The following is an 11,874-nucleotide window of genomic DNA, read 5'->3' as shown; positions in this document are numbered from 1 at the left end:
ATATATATATATATATAGATAGGGGCATAGGGCTTCCTTTCTTCTTTTTTAACCTAGTGTTTTTTCACATTTTTGGGTGTTCTGGGGGTGCATATGTTTTACTACTGGGCTACTGGTTATATATAGATGGTAGGTGTCACGTGCAATGCACGTGGGCAGAAGGGAAAGGGGTTTGTTTGGTTAAGATGATACCATCATGTTCCATCCTCATCTTCTTCTTTTTTGTGTGGGGCCCACATCTTAAAAGAGCCAAATCAAGACCCCTCTAACTCTTGTCTGGTTTTGGTGGTGTATGATGAGATGTGGGTGGAAGAGGGTAGAGACTAGAGACTAGAGACTAGAGAGAGGGTGTTAATGGGCAATTTGTACTTTTTGTCAAATTTCATCCCATTGTCATTTTCATGACTCTTTGCTTAACTTTAGAAAGCCTAATTCTAATGTTACTCTTTTAACCCATTTGAAATTATTTTAGCATAATTCACAAGGAAAATTATAGTAGTGTTTTGAGATGGTTGGAGCCGATCGTTGTCCCACATTTGGGCGCAGTTTAATAATTTTAAGCATTCATTTGGTGGGGCCGATCAAGGATGGACCGGAGTCTTAAATAATCATGTCAATTAGGTTAGAGTAATTATTTGATTAGGAGATACTAATTGTTAATTGGTCAATGAATTTTTCCTCTATTTGGATTGCTAACGATTTTGCTTTTAGTTATGCATTTCGAGGCCATTGATTGTTGCATCAGGTCCGGTCCCATCAAACCCAAAGAATCCGAATCTAAATGCGTGGGACATAGATACAAGTTGTGGGATCATTAGTGTCTCGGGTCCGATTGGATGGTAGCAAAATATGAAAATACCTTTTGAACTTAACTGAATCGTAGATTATTTAAAAGAGAAAACGGTTTCTACACACAAGTGTAGATAAATTATCTACACACTAGCTTAAAATACAATGAGGGCCCATATTGTTTGGGTGTACCTTCACAAATCGTAGGGTTAGGATGATCCTATGGAGCTGATTTTTTGTGGACACCCTATATATATGAGAACCATCAAATGAATGCTTTGGATCACCCAAACAATGTGGGCCCCCACTGTATTTTAAGCTAGTGCGTAGAAACCGTTTCTCTATTTAAAAATATAACCAGGGAAAATGGACAGTTCTACTTAGGGGTGCAAGTTTGGCCCTGTCAGCCCTGACCTGCCCTGAGCCTGAACAGGGTCAGGGTTGGATTTTCTAACCCTGAGGGAGGGTCAGGGTTCATTTTTTTAGACCCTGACTCAGGTCGGGCTTGTTTTGGGTTAATGCCTCGGGTACCCTGACCCGGTCCGACCCTGAGTTTTCTATTATAGAATTGAACCATCTGTGCATGTTTCTTTTGCTAATGTTTTCTATTATCTTGGATTGATGTTTTTTTAGGTTATTATTATTATTAATTGTCTCTGTTGCCCGTCATGTTGTTGAATTCATATTGTCTTATTTTGTTCACTTTCTCTGTTTATTGATCATTTTGTTCTGTATGATAAGTTATTGCTTTATTTTTGGCATTCTTAACACGTATTTGCACTAGGGTTAATTAGGGCCGGCCCGGCTCGGCCGTGTCCAATCAGGGCGGGCCAGGGCCAGCATAAGACCCTGTAGGGCGGGTAATGGGTTGAGGTTTTTCGGCCCTGACTTAAGGTCAGGGCAGGTCAGGACCGAGATAATGGGATCCAGGGTTGGCCTAGGGTTTTGAAAAACCCGACCCGACCGAACCCGACCCTCTTGCAGCCCTAGTTCTACTATTCACTAAACGCTCTCGCAGATACACGTGTATGTCATGATATGATATATGAAAATACCCTTTCCGGCTTTTGAATCGTGCCACATCATTGAAGTGCCCAACAGGTGGATAGATAGAGTCTGCATTGAAATTAAATTGTGGTGTCTTTTGTACGGTGGTGATGGGCATAGTTCCCTGTCAGTGTACCACGCCCAACTCAAACATGACACGGTTTCTGTCTTTTTGGACGTAAAATGGACTTTAAACAAATTTTATGCTCGGGTGAAATTTGTTTTTACGCCCATTTTACGTGGTGCCTGTGTAAAATGATCTGAGACTGTGAAATGTCCTGGGCTTGGGACTTGGGTCGAGCTATGGCAATGGTGAAATCCAATCTTACTGATTAGAAGCTAAAAGTTAACCATTTTTAGAGAGAGAGAAAAGTACGGAATGCGGGCCGGGCCGACGTTTAGTGAAAATACGGATTGCGGGCACCTTTTAAAGCAAGAACAAAAAGGGGCTAAACTTCAACATCGGGTTCGAAAAAGACCCTGATACCCTTCTGACGTCAACAGAAATATCATTCAGACTCCTTTTTCATTACTGGCGTGTTTCACGAGGTTTTTTGGTTCGCCTGGTATTTGAACCGACAAAAGTCACATAACCTTGGGTTCATTTCTATTTTGGCCGTCGAAACACTTAGAGACGGATGAATGCCTGACACGTGTTGAAAAACTTTTTGGAATGCTAGTGGCTTTATACATAGTTGGTTTGGTTTTGATTGAAATCTTTCTGTGAACCCAGAGTCCTTGGGTTCCTTTAAATCTTGGTCGTCGCCAATATGAATAGACAGTCGGATCCACGACATGTGGACATCAATATGAAACGATGGCGTCTTCTAATAATACCCCTCTCTGTAACCATTTTTCCCTTCTCTGTAACAATTATTTCTGCCTGCATACCCATTATTCCTATTCCCCTCTCTGTAACCATTATTTCCATCGGCGTATTCATTATTTCCGCCGGCGTACCCATTATTTCTATTCCCCTCTCTGTAACCATTATTTCACCGGCGTACCCATTATTTCCGTCGGCATACCCATTATTCCCTTTCTATAACCATTATTTCCATCGGCATACTATTCCTATTCCCCTCTCTGTAACCATTATTTTCATCGGCGTACCCACCAGCGTACCCATTATTCCCCTCTCTATAACCATTATTTTCATCGGCGTACTATTCATATTCCCCTCTTTGTAACCATTATTTCCATCGGCGTACCCATTATTCCCCTATCTGTAACCATTATTTCCATCGGCTTACCCATTATTTCCGCCGGCATACCCATTATTGCCCTCTCTGTAACCATTATTTCCATCGGCGTACCCATTATTTCCGCCGGCGTACTCATTATTCTCTCCCTATAACCATTATTTCCATCGGCGTACTATTCCTATTTCCCTCTCTGTAACAATTATTTTCATCGGCGTACCCACCGGCGTACCCATTATTCCCCTCTCTATAACTATTATTTCCATCGGCGTACTATTCCTATTTCCCTCTCTGTAACCATTATTTCCATCAGCGTACCCATTATTCTCCTCTGTAACCATTATTTTTATCGGCGTACACATTATTTCCGCCGGCGTACTCATTATTCCCTCTCTATAACCATTATTTCCATCTGCGTACTATTCCTATTCCCCTATCTGTAACCATTATTTTCATCGGCGTACCCATTATTCCCCTCTCTATAACCATTATTTCCATCGGCGTACTATTCATATTTCCCTCTCTGTAACAATTATTTCCATCGGCGTACTTATTATTCCCCTCTCTGTAACCATTATTTCCATCGGCTTACCCATTATTTCCGCCGGCATACCCATTATTGCCCTCTCTGTAACCATTATTTTCATCGGCTTACCCATTATTTCCGCCGGCGTACCCATTATTCCCTCTCTATAACCATTATTTTCATCGGCGTACCCATTATTCCCCTCTCTATAACCATTATTTCCATCGGGGTACTATTCCTATTCCTCTCTCTGTAACCATTATTTCCATCGGCGTACCCATTATTTCCCTCTCTGTAACCATTATTTCCATCAGCGTACCCATTATTTTCCGCCGGCGTACCTATTATTTCTATTTTAGTCGTCAGAAATACCTAGAGACGGATAGATGCCTGACACGTGTTGAAAAGATAACGTCTACCCTTCTAAGCCAAAAGATAAGTAAGAAAAGATAATGTCAGTGTTCCAAAAAGTACAATAACGTCGGGGTTCCAAAATTTTTTCCAACACATGTCAAGATCCATCCGTCTCTAGTTATTTCCGACGGCCAAGATAGAAATAAACCTAAGGTTCTCTCGGTTCAAATACACATTTAAATGAACCAAAAGAAGGCCTCGTGAATCGGGCCAATTTAAGAGGCAGTAATGAAAAAGGAGGATTATGTCGATGTCAGAAGGGTATCAGGGTCTTTTGACCACCCGATTTTGAAGTTTCGCCCTTTTTTTGTTCTTGTTTTAAAAGGTACCCGCAATCCATATTTTCACTAAACATCGGCCCTCATTCCGTAATTTCTCTTTTAGAGATAAAAGAAAAAGAAAATCATTGTGATGAATTAAAAATTTATTCTCGTCATTTATTAGGAAAATATGGGGAGCTTTGTGTAATTTCCCTAGAAATTCATTAACAGTTGGCTGGAGCAGGCAATCATACTAGGGGGGCCCATAATTTGCTATTGGAGGCCATTCATATTGGTGGGTCCATCATGGATAGACCGTCCTCCCAACCCATGGACCCATAATGTTTTAAGTTGGGGATGGAGAACAACATGACCTATTAGCGGTCCACATTCAAATTCATAAAGTACACTGATGGAATGACAATGATTGCCTCTACAACAGATGAACGGCCTGGATCAAAGAACGATAGGCCCCACCAAATAAACTTGCTAACTGACAAAAGCATGGTTCGCTTTGGACCTCTGGCCTAAGTTTGTGTTACTGTTACACCTTCCTATGTACCCATTATACTAGCAATAAACATTCTTGGATCTTTCAATTTGTCCTCTCTTAAAAAAGTTTTTACCATTGTACTTATAATAGACCTAAATCACTAACGACATAATCCGAGCCCGATTATTTTAAGCCCAAGCTACAACGATTACGATGTTTCTGAGTTGGTATTTCGGATGAGTACTATGTATAATCCATTGTGGACCCCAACATAGTCATCAATGTCTCAGTACTATCACTCTTATCAGTTTCATCCATAGTGGCCAATAGATACCATGGTTAGTGATGTCGTGATCTCTGAGGAAATTGCGACATGTGGAAGAGATCTAACGGTCACTGATGATTTTGACTTGGTAGAGATAAAGAGGGGAACGACATTATTGATTACTTTAGTCGTAAAGGATCTACGATTAGGGTAGTTGGATGAATGGTTTATGCGACAATGAGAGATGATTTTGGTTTGATTGGACAGAATTGATTATGAAGAAACATAAGCTGGAGATTCTTGGAGTGCTCCTGAGCAGGGTGGGTCCCATTGCCACCGGTTCAGTTGTTGCCACATTCAATGAATTGGATTTGATAAGGTTTGAAATTTATAAAGAAAGCAAGGATGAGGGAATCTTCCATACCTATCTGTTTCTTGTTAAGAATAATATCTCCGTCCCATCTTCTTCTTAATGCCGTTTTCTTTTCTACCCAACCTCTACTTTTTCTTATTTTAGGCAAACATTAACATCAATTTCTCGAGGGTGTTTGGATCTGAGGAAAAGGAAATTATGGAAAGTAAAATTTTTCATGGAAAAATATTCTTTGGTACATGAGGGTCGTGGTCCTTGAAAACAAGGAAATTTTTCAATATTTTTTTTTATCAAACACAGGAAAAATGGAAAATTTGTTTACAATGGAAAAATAATTCTAGTTTTTTCTGCTAATGCAAACGTATACATAATGGGCTGGTTTAAATCAATCATAACCGGATGATTATGAATTGCTTCCATTATATATAACATTTTATCACTCATTCGAATTATGGATAGAAATACATCAATCAAAGGAAGAATATAAATTAAAGGGTTAGTAATCAAAAGAAGAAGGGGAGTGATATCCCCCCTCTCTCTTAACAGAAATCATTAACTTTTATGCTTTTGGAGTTAACGGTTGCTTCTCTATGTTAGGTACCTTACCGATACGTCAAAAGCTCCAGAGCTAATGGAACGCATTAGGCAAGGCTCTTTAAACCCATCCCATACCATGTTGAGTCCCACCCAGTCCCTTACCTAGGCAGCCCCTACGCTGCACCCCTTCATAAAAGTTGACGAAAACTGTTAGGAGGGGGTAGGCATCAGAGCGGGGGAAATAGCACTTCCCAAGAAAAATAAAGGAAAAGACATGAAGGATGGAAGGACAAAATAAAAGACAAAGAACACGACCACTAAGAATAGAAGAAAAAGGGAAAACACTTGTCAATTGAAGGCTTAGAGGGCCTGCAAGGAAAAGTCTTTGCAATTATGGCCACAGGCGGAGAGATGTTTGCCTTTCGCTATTAGTAAGTGACTCGCTATCAGCAAGCACTCACCGACTCTATCTGCGTCGAGTTAACCTGGAGGGTTCACCTAGATGCCTAGTGGAGAAACTCTCTCTCTAAGTTACTACTATGAGATGGCTTCACGCACCTAAGGGCCTTGTGGGACACATTGTGATTTGAGTCCATTCATATGGCATCAGTAAGATCCTGGCTGCTCATCTGATGGGCCCTACTGTAGAGATCCCATCTTTGAAAATAATCTCCAAGGACGATTTAATCAGTCATCCAATCAGAGTTCAACCTGCTAAATTTTTTCTAACTTAGAGAACTGATGGGAATCAGAGTTCAACCTGATGGGCCCTACTGTAGAGATCCCATCTGGGTGGGCCCTATCATTTTTTCTCATGGGAATTTTAAGATGATCATTCCTTAAAGATCTTTCAAGATACAGGTGGTTTGTGGAAATTGAAAGGTGAGTTGTAGTGATAGAAGAACCCTAACTAATAAAAAAGAGTTGGTTTCTACATATTTTCTTAGAATACATGAAAGTAGTGAAGTAGCTTTCTTTGTGAATCATCCGTCTGAATTTCTTATGTGAAGATTTTAATACATATGGTCAATGCTTGAAAACAAAGTTTTTAATTTCCGTGGCCAACTAATATATAAAATGGAAACAACCGTATCAATCAGATTATCAGTTGACCTACAAAGAAAAATATATTTAAATAATTATTTTTTTCACATAAATTGAATAAGCTATGATCGTGTCCTCTTACATTAAAAAAAAACCTACAACAATAGGCCATGTTTGTTTTAGATTTTGAGAACCGATTGCAAGCCCTGGAGTCAAAATTATAGGTAAATTTGAGTCCAATAAGCGGTTTCGGACACAATCGATTCTCAAAATCCAAAACAAACCCGGCTTTAAAATATGATTTATTTCCTCACTCATCCAGTTGGCTACATGGAAATTAATAAAGTGTGAAGGATACAATGCCTACGGCTATCAGTCCAGGGCGCTTGCACCCCAAGTTCAATAGGGAACCAGTTTGCCCTTGGAAACGGAAAGGAAAGAACACAATTCTCTGCCTAACCCCAGCTTATCAATAAAAAAGAAAGAAAAAAACAGAACACAATTCTATAGATTCTAGGCCATTCTCTAAGTTTGTTTGAAGTGAAATCCTATACCTTCTTTTATAAACAGTAAAGATAGAACGGCATCCTTTCACGCATGAAAAACACCCTTTCACAAGATTGTTTTTTAATAACCCGTAGACAATTTTTGGGAGGAAAGCTGAATTGAACCTCCAACCTCACTGTCGAAGAAGATGGTCCTTACAAATTGAGCTAGAGGTCGAAGCCTAAGACACCCTTTCACATAAAAGGAAGTGTCTTTTGAAAATATTTTTTTATATTTTTAAAATAAGAATATTTGGAAAATATCTCACAATATGTCCAACAAGATGCAGGGAGCTGTTTCACCTTCGGACTAAGTGCATCACCTGAAATCACCCTTTCACTCTTTTGTAAAGGGCTGAGATTTTTTTACTTGATTTTTAGTGAGAATAATGTCAGCTATTCACAAAAAAGTAGGGGTGCAACTAGGGTCGGGTTGAACCCCAAAAAAATCAGGTCGGGTTGGGTGTCTCAGGTCAGGTTTTCCTAACCCGGGTTGAGGGCTGGGGCAACCCAACCCGAGTGAAACCCGGCATTTTTTTATCTATTTTTAAAATTTTTTTAGTAAGCTTATAAACTCGGGTCGGGTTCAGGTTGGAAAAAAAGGGTTCTCCAGATTGGGTCGGGTTGGAACACGGGTCGGGTTTGGGTTAGGGTTGAGTAAATGGGTCCTCGGGTTGGTTTTGGGTTGGCCTCAACATGACCCAACCCGATCCGAGTTGCACTCCTACAAAAAAAGTGAAAGGGCTAATTTCGGGCGAGACCAAGGCCGAACAATCTTGTTCAAGTTCAAAAGATTGGTGTCCATTAATTGAACGGTTGAGATATGATTGTCCAATTGTTACGATCTTTGGGCTGTGCCTTTTTTTTATTTTAACACCTACTAGATGAATGATCCATACCACTATACACTCGGTTATGGGTGTGAATTTGGTGTTATTTGATTTGCTTTTACTTTTTGGAAAATGATATGGTAAACGAGACTAAGACTCATCTAATGAAAATGCTAGAAGAGGGAAGATAGGAGGGAATAAAACTCATTCGATTGATGATCTTCAACATTGAAATTTGATGGATCCTTGATCTTTGCTTATCTATGATAATAATTTGGTACTAATTAAAGGGTAAGGAGTACGTATAGAGGATGACGGTGAAGGCTGATGAGTGTAGTAAGTAATTAGAGGTAGCCGACTCAAATGAGGCCGAGATGCGGCCAGTGCACAATGGAATATTGATGTTGGAGTAACATGGGTTAAACAATATTAGAGTGGAGGATGATTCTTCAAATGGGATTAAGTGGTTTGGAGGGTTCATCATCTCCTCCTTGGAGGTTTGCTCCGTAGATGGATGAAACGTCTGACTGAGTGGTTGGTATATCATTTCACCATGTTAGGAGGTCGGCTAATTCTGAGGCCTGTAGGTTAGCTAGGGAAGGGTGCTCATGGTTAGAGTTGGAGGCATTTGATTTCCTTCCCACTCGAGTTGTATTCTCGTGGTCTTGTTTTGTTGAATTTTGATCATTTCGACCCTTGATTTTTTAGTTTGCACTAATAAAATTCTTTGCCGTTCAAAAAAAGAAAAAGGGAGGAGGTTACCACTGATCCTATTATATTTTTTGAGATAATTGAGTAGGGACTTGACTAGCCAAACATTAATATTTTTTGGGAAGTGATATTTTCACCTCCTTTTCATCCTTGGGCAACACCCCTTCTAGCGTAAAAAGAGTAGTCCTAAATAGACTAGAAGGGGTGTGGCCAAAGACGAAAAGGGGGGGGTGAAAATATCATTTCCCTATTATTTTGGATTTTCTTTGGGTTAATTGAGTAGGGATTATGACCACCTTGATATGTGTGGGCTCGCAGTGCTGCCAGTTGATCATGCCTCCTCTGCCATAGTTCTAGAGTCTTTTGCCATCTGGATGGCCTAATGAGCCCTTCTTTATTTTTATTTTCCATGCGGGTTCTTATGTTTATGTTTTTATATGGCATGTGGCTATCTACGTGAACAGAGGTGCGTGGAGAGAGGCCACTAGTCCATGAAGGTGCCACTTATTGCTAGTGACATTGCTGTGAGGTCCAAAAGAAGCAAAAGAAAACCAAAATGTCTAGTTTTGCTCTAACTCAATCGAGTCACATCAACGGTTAGGATCGTCACATGATTGCGATTAGTAATATCAAACATGTCCATGGGTCCAACTAGATGTACGGTTTGGATCAAGCTGATATGCCGTTGAAGTGTCTCATAATAGGTGCATCTCATAATATCACTCCCACTCTACTTAAGCGCAGACACAACGTGTCTTATTAGTGTCTCATAATAGGTGCATCTCATAATATCACTCCCACACTACTTAATTTTCTTTCCTTCCTCGCTCAGTTTTTAAGGGCTTGGATTCTATCCACAACACGACAGAGGATCTAATGTTATTCCAAAAAGAATCAGAACGGTTTATCATCAGCCAACCAAAACCATTCTATCTTCACTTTTCTGAACCAGATTCTGAGGAAAGATTCAGAACCCATATAACTGAAGTCTGAAACTCTCTGTTTACCACCTTCTCCAATGGATTTCCTTGACTAGGAGAAGAAAATGAGTTTATTTTCAACCCAAATGCAAGGCCTAAAAGCAACAGCTAGAACTGCAACAATTACCCAATATTCGCCTTCATCTGAACTATTCTCAGTTGCTCATTTTCCACTCCTTAGGGTAATTAATTTTTCAATTCAATGTTCAGCCTTTTGTGTTACCATCTTAGAGGAATTAATCTCATTGAACTATTGTTTTCTTGGGCAGAATTCTGTTTCAGAATGCAGCCTTATTTCGTCCAAACAGAATACTTTTTGCAGAGGTCAATTTGATATCAGACATTTTTTTGGCATCCGTTTGAGTCGGAGGAGGAGAAGTCGAGTGGGTAATTGGATTGAAATCTCATCATTTTTCTGTTTGTGTTTTTTGGTATTTCATTATATGTTTGCTTTTGGGTACGGTTGGTTAGTATAGAAAAATTAAAATCATGAGAAAAGATTACATGGACAAAACCATGAAGGGTTTAATTTCTGTAGATATATCAACTAATGTTCTGAACTTTTTGAGAATTATACTTTGAATAGTTAGAGAATTTCATGAAAAAAGTAAGTAGCCTTTCTAGATGAAAGGAATCCATATTGATTTGATTGAATTGAGATAGAGCAGATGGTTCAATCAACAGTTATTGGTTATGACATTAACTGGCTTCATGGCTGTTTGCTTGGTTTATGATGTTGAAGGAGCTGCTGTGGCCCCCCCCAGTTGTGTTTTGCCACTAACAGAAGAGAATGTTGAAAGAGTATTGGAGGAAGTGCGTCCGGGCTTGATGGCTGATGGAGGGAATGTAGTTCTTCATGAGATTGATGGCCTTGTTGTGGTGTTGAAGCTACAAGGGGCATGTGGGTCATGTCCAAGCTCAACAATGACGTTGAAGATGGGGATCGAAACTCGCCTCATGGATAAGATTCCTGAAATTCAGGCAGTTGAGCAGATCCTCGACACTGAGACTGGGCTTGAGCTCAATGAAGAAAATGTGGAAAAGGTTAGAAAATGCTTCACCCAATTTGATATTCAATCAAGTCACTTGCACTTACCATTGGTCATTCTCTTCTAGATCACTTAATATAGTTTGGTTGCTTTTCAGTCATACCATGCATCCTCTGGTTTCTTTGTTTCAGTGAATGCTAACTTCCAGCCTTATTGTTTTAACTACTTCATGCTTTGGGCTTCTTCAGCCCGGCCCGAATATCAGTTGTGTTGAAGTAGTATAAATGATGAGTAATTGGTTGTTTCAGAAGTTGGAAGATGCTATGTTGAAACCATGAGATTTTGAGTTCACAGTTTCAAGTATAGTATAACTCATTGTTATCTGTCCATTCTGCCTGAAATGTAGAATATTTGAAACATGAAAGAAAATTAGCATACAGACTTGCCATATGCGGTAATCAATTCTGATTTCCCAGGATTTTTATAATAAGAAAATGTTTGTTTGCAAAGCATAAACATAAGAATATGCATCTCTGTAGATTGCTGACTAAAATGATCGCCAGACAATGAATTTTTTAATGTTGCTAGTTGGATTTTAAACAAAATTGACCATCACCAGATGGGTATTCCAAGCCAAGTTATTTCTGTTGGAAATTTTGTGATATGGTAGGCTTTGGAGCTATATAGGGTCTCATGAGGAGTGCCTGCTATAATAAACCCATGCCCTTTCCAAATTGGTGCAGCATTGAGCAGGTCTCTACAGTGTTGATTCTCTTCAGTTTTCTTTTAAATGATGGAAAAAAAATTCTGTTTTTTCTCCTCAGTTTAGATAAAATTTCTTTTGATCTATATAACAAAATCTTTCAAGA

General features: G+C 39.5%; 1 protein-coding gene across 1 annotated transcript; it reads left to right on the top strand.

Annotated features, from left to right (window-relative positions):
* The first annotated feature begins 9,891 nt into the window (after positions 1-9,891).
* Positions 9,892-11,244, top strand: LOC143879723 (nifU-like protein 3, chloroplastic). The gene is made up of 3 exons (XM_077382245.1): positions 9,892-10,198; positions 10,286-10,403; positions 10,759-11,244. The coding sequence occupies exons 1-3, from the start codon at positions 10,082-10,084 to the stop codon at positions 11,130-11,132; spliced, it is 609 nt and encodes a 202-aa protein (XP_077238360.1). The 5' UTR covers positions 9,892-10,081; the 3' UTR covers positions 11,133-11,244.
* The last annotated feature ends 630 nt before the right edge of the window (positions 11,245-11,874 follow it).

Source organism: Tasmannia lanceolata, unplaced genomic scaffold, assembly GCF_043159265.1.
Source record: "Tasmannia lanceolata isolate RefF3 unplaced genomic scaffold, GAP_Taslan_0.1 ptg000006l, whole genome shotgun sequence".
NCBI lineage: Eukaryota > Viridiplantae > Streptophyta > Magnoliopsida > Canellales > Winteraceae > Tasmannia > Tasmannia lanceolata.
Note: the sequence above shows the minus strand (reverse complement) of the source record. Positions and strands in the feature narration are given on the sequence as shown.

Excerpts from the sequence above, each read along its gene's own strand:
- LOC143879723 (XM_077382245.1), top strand. The coding sequence starts at position 10,082 with ATGAGTTTATTTTCAACCCAAATGCAAGGCCTAAAAGCAACAGCTAGA. Across the intron at positions 10,199-10,285 it reads CTCATTTTCCACTCCTTAGG|AATTCTGTTTCAGAATGCAG; the intron begins GTAATTAATTTT and ends TTTCTTGGGCAG. Across the intron at positions 10,404-10,758 it reads GAGGAGGAGAAGTCGAGTGG|GAGCTGCTGTGGCCCCCCCC; the intron begins GTAATTGGATTG and ends ATGATGTTGAAG.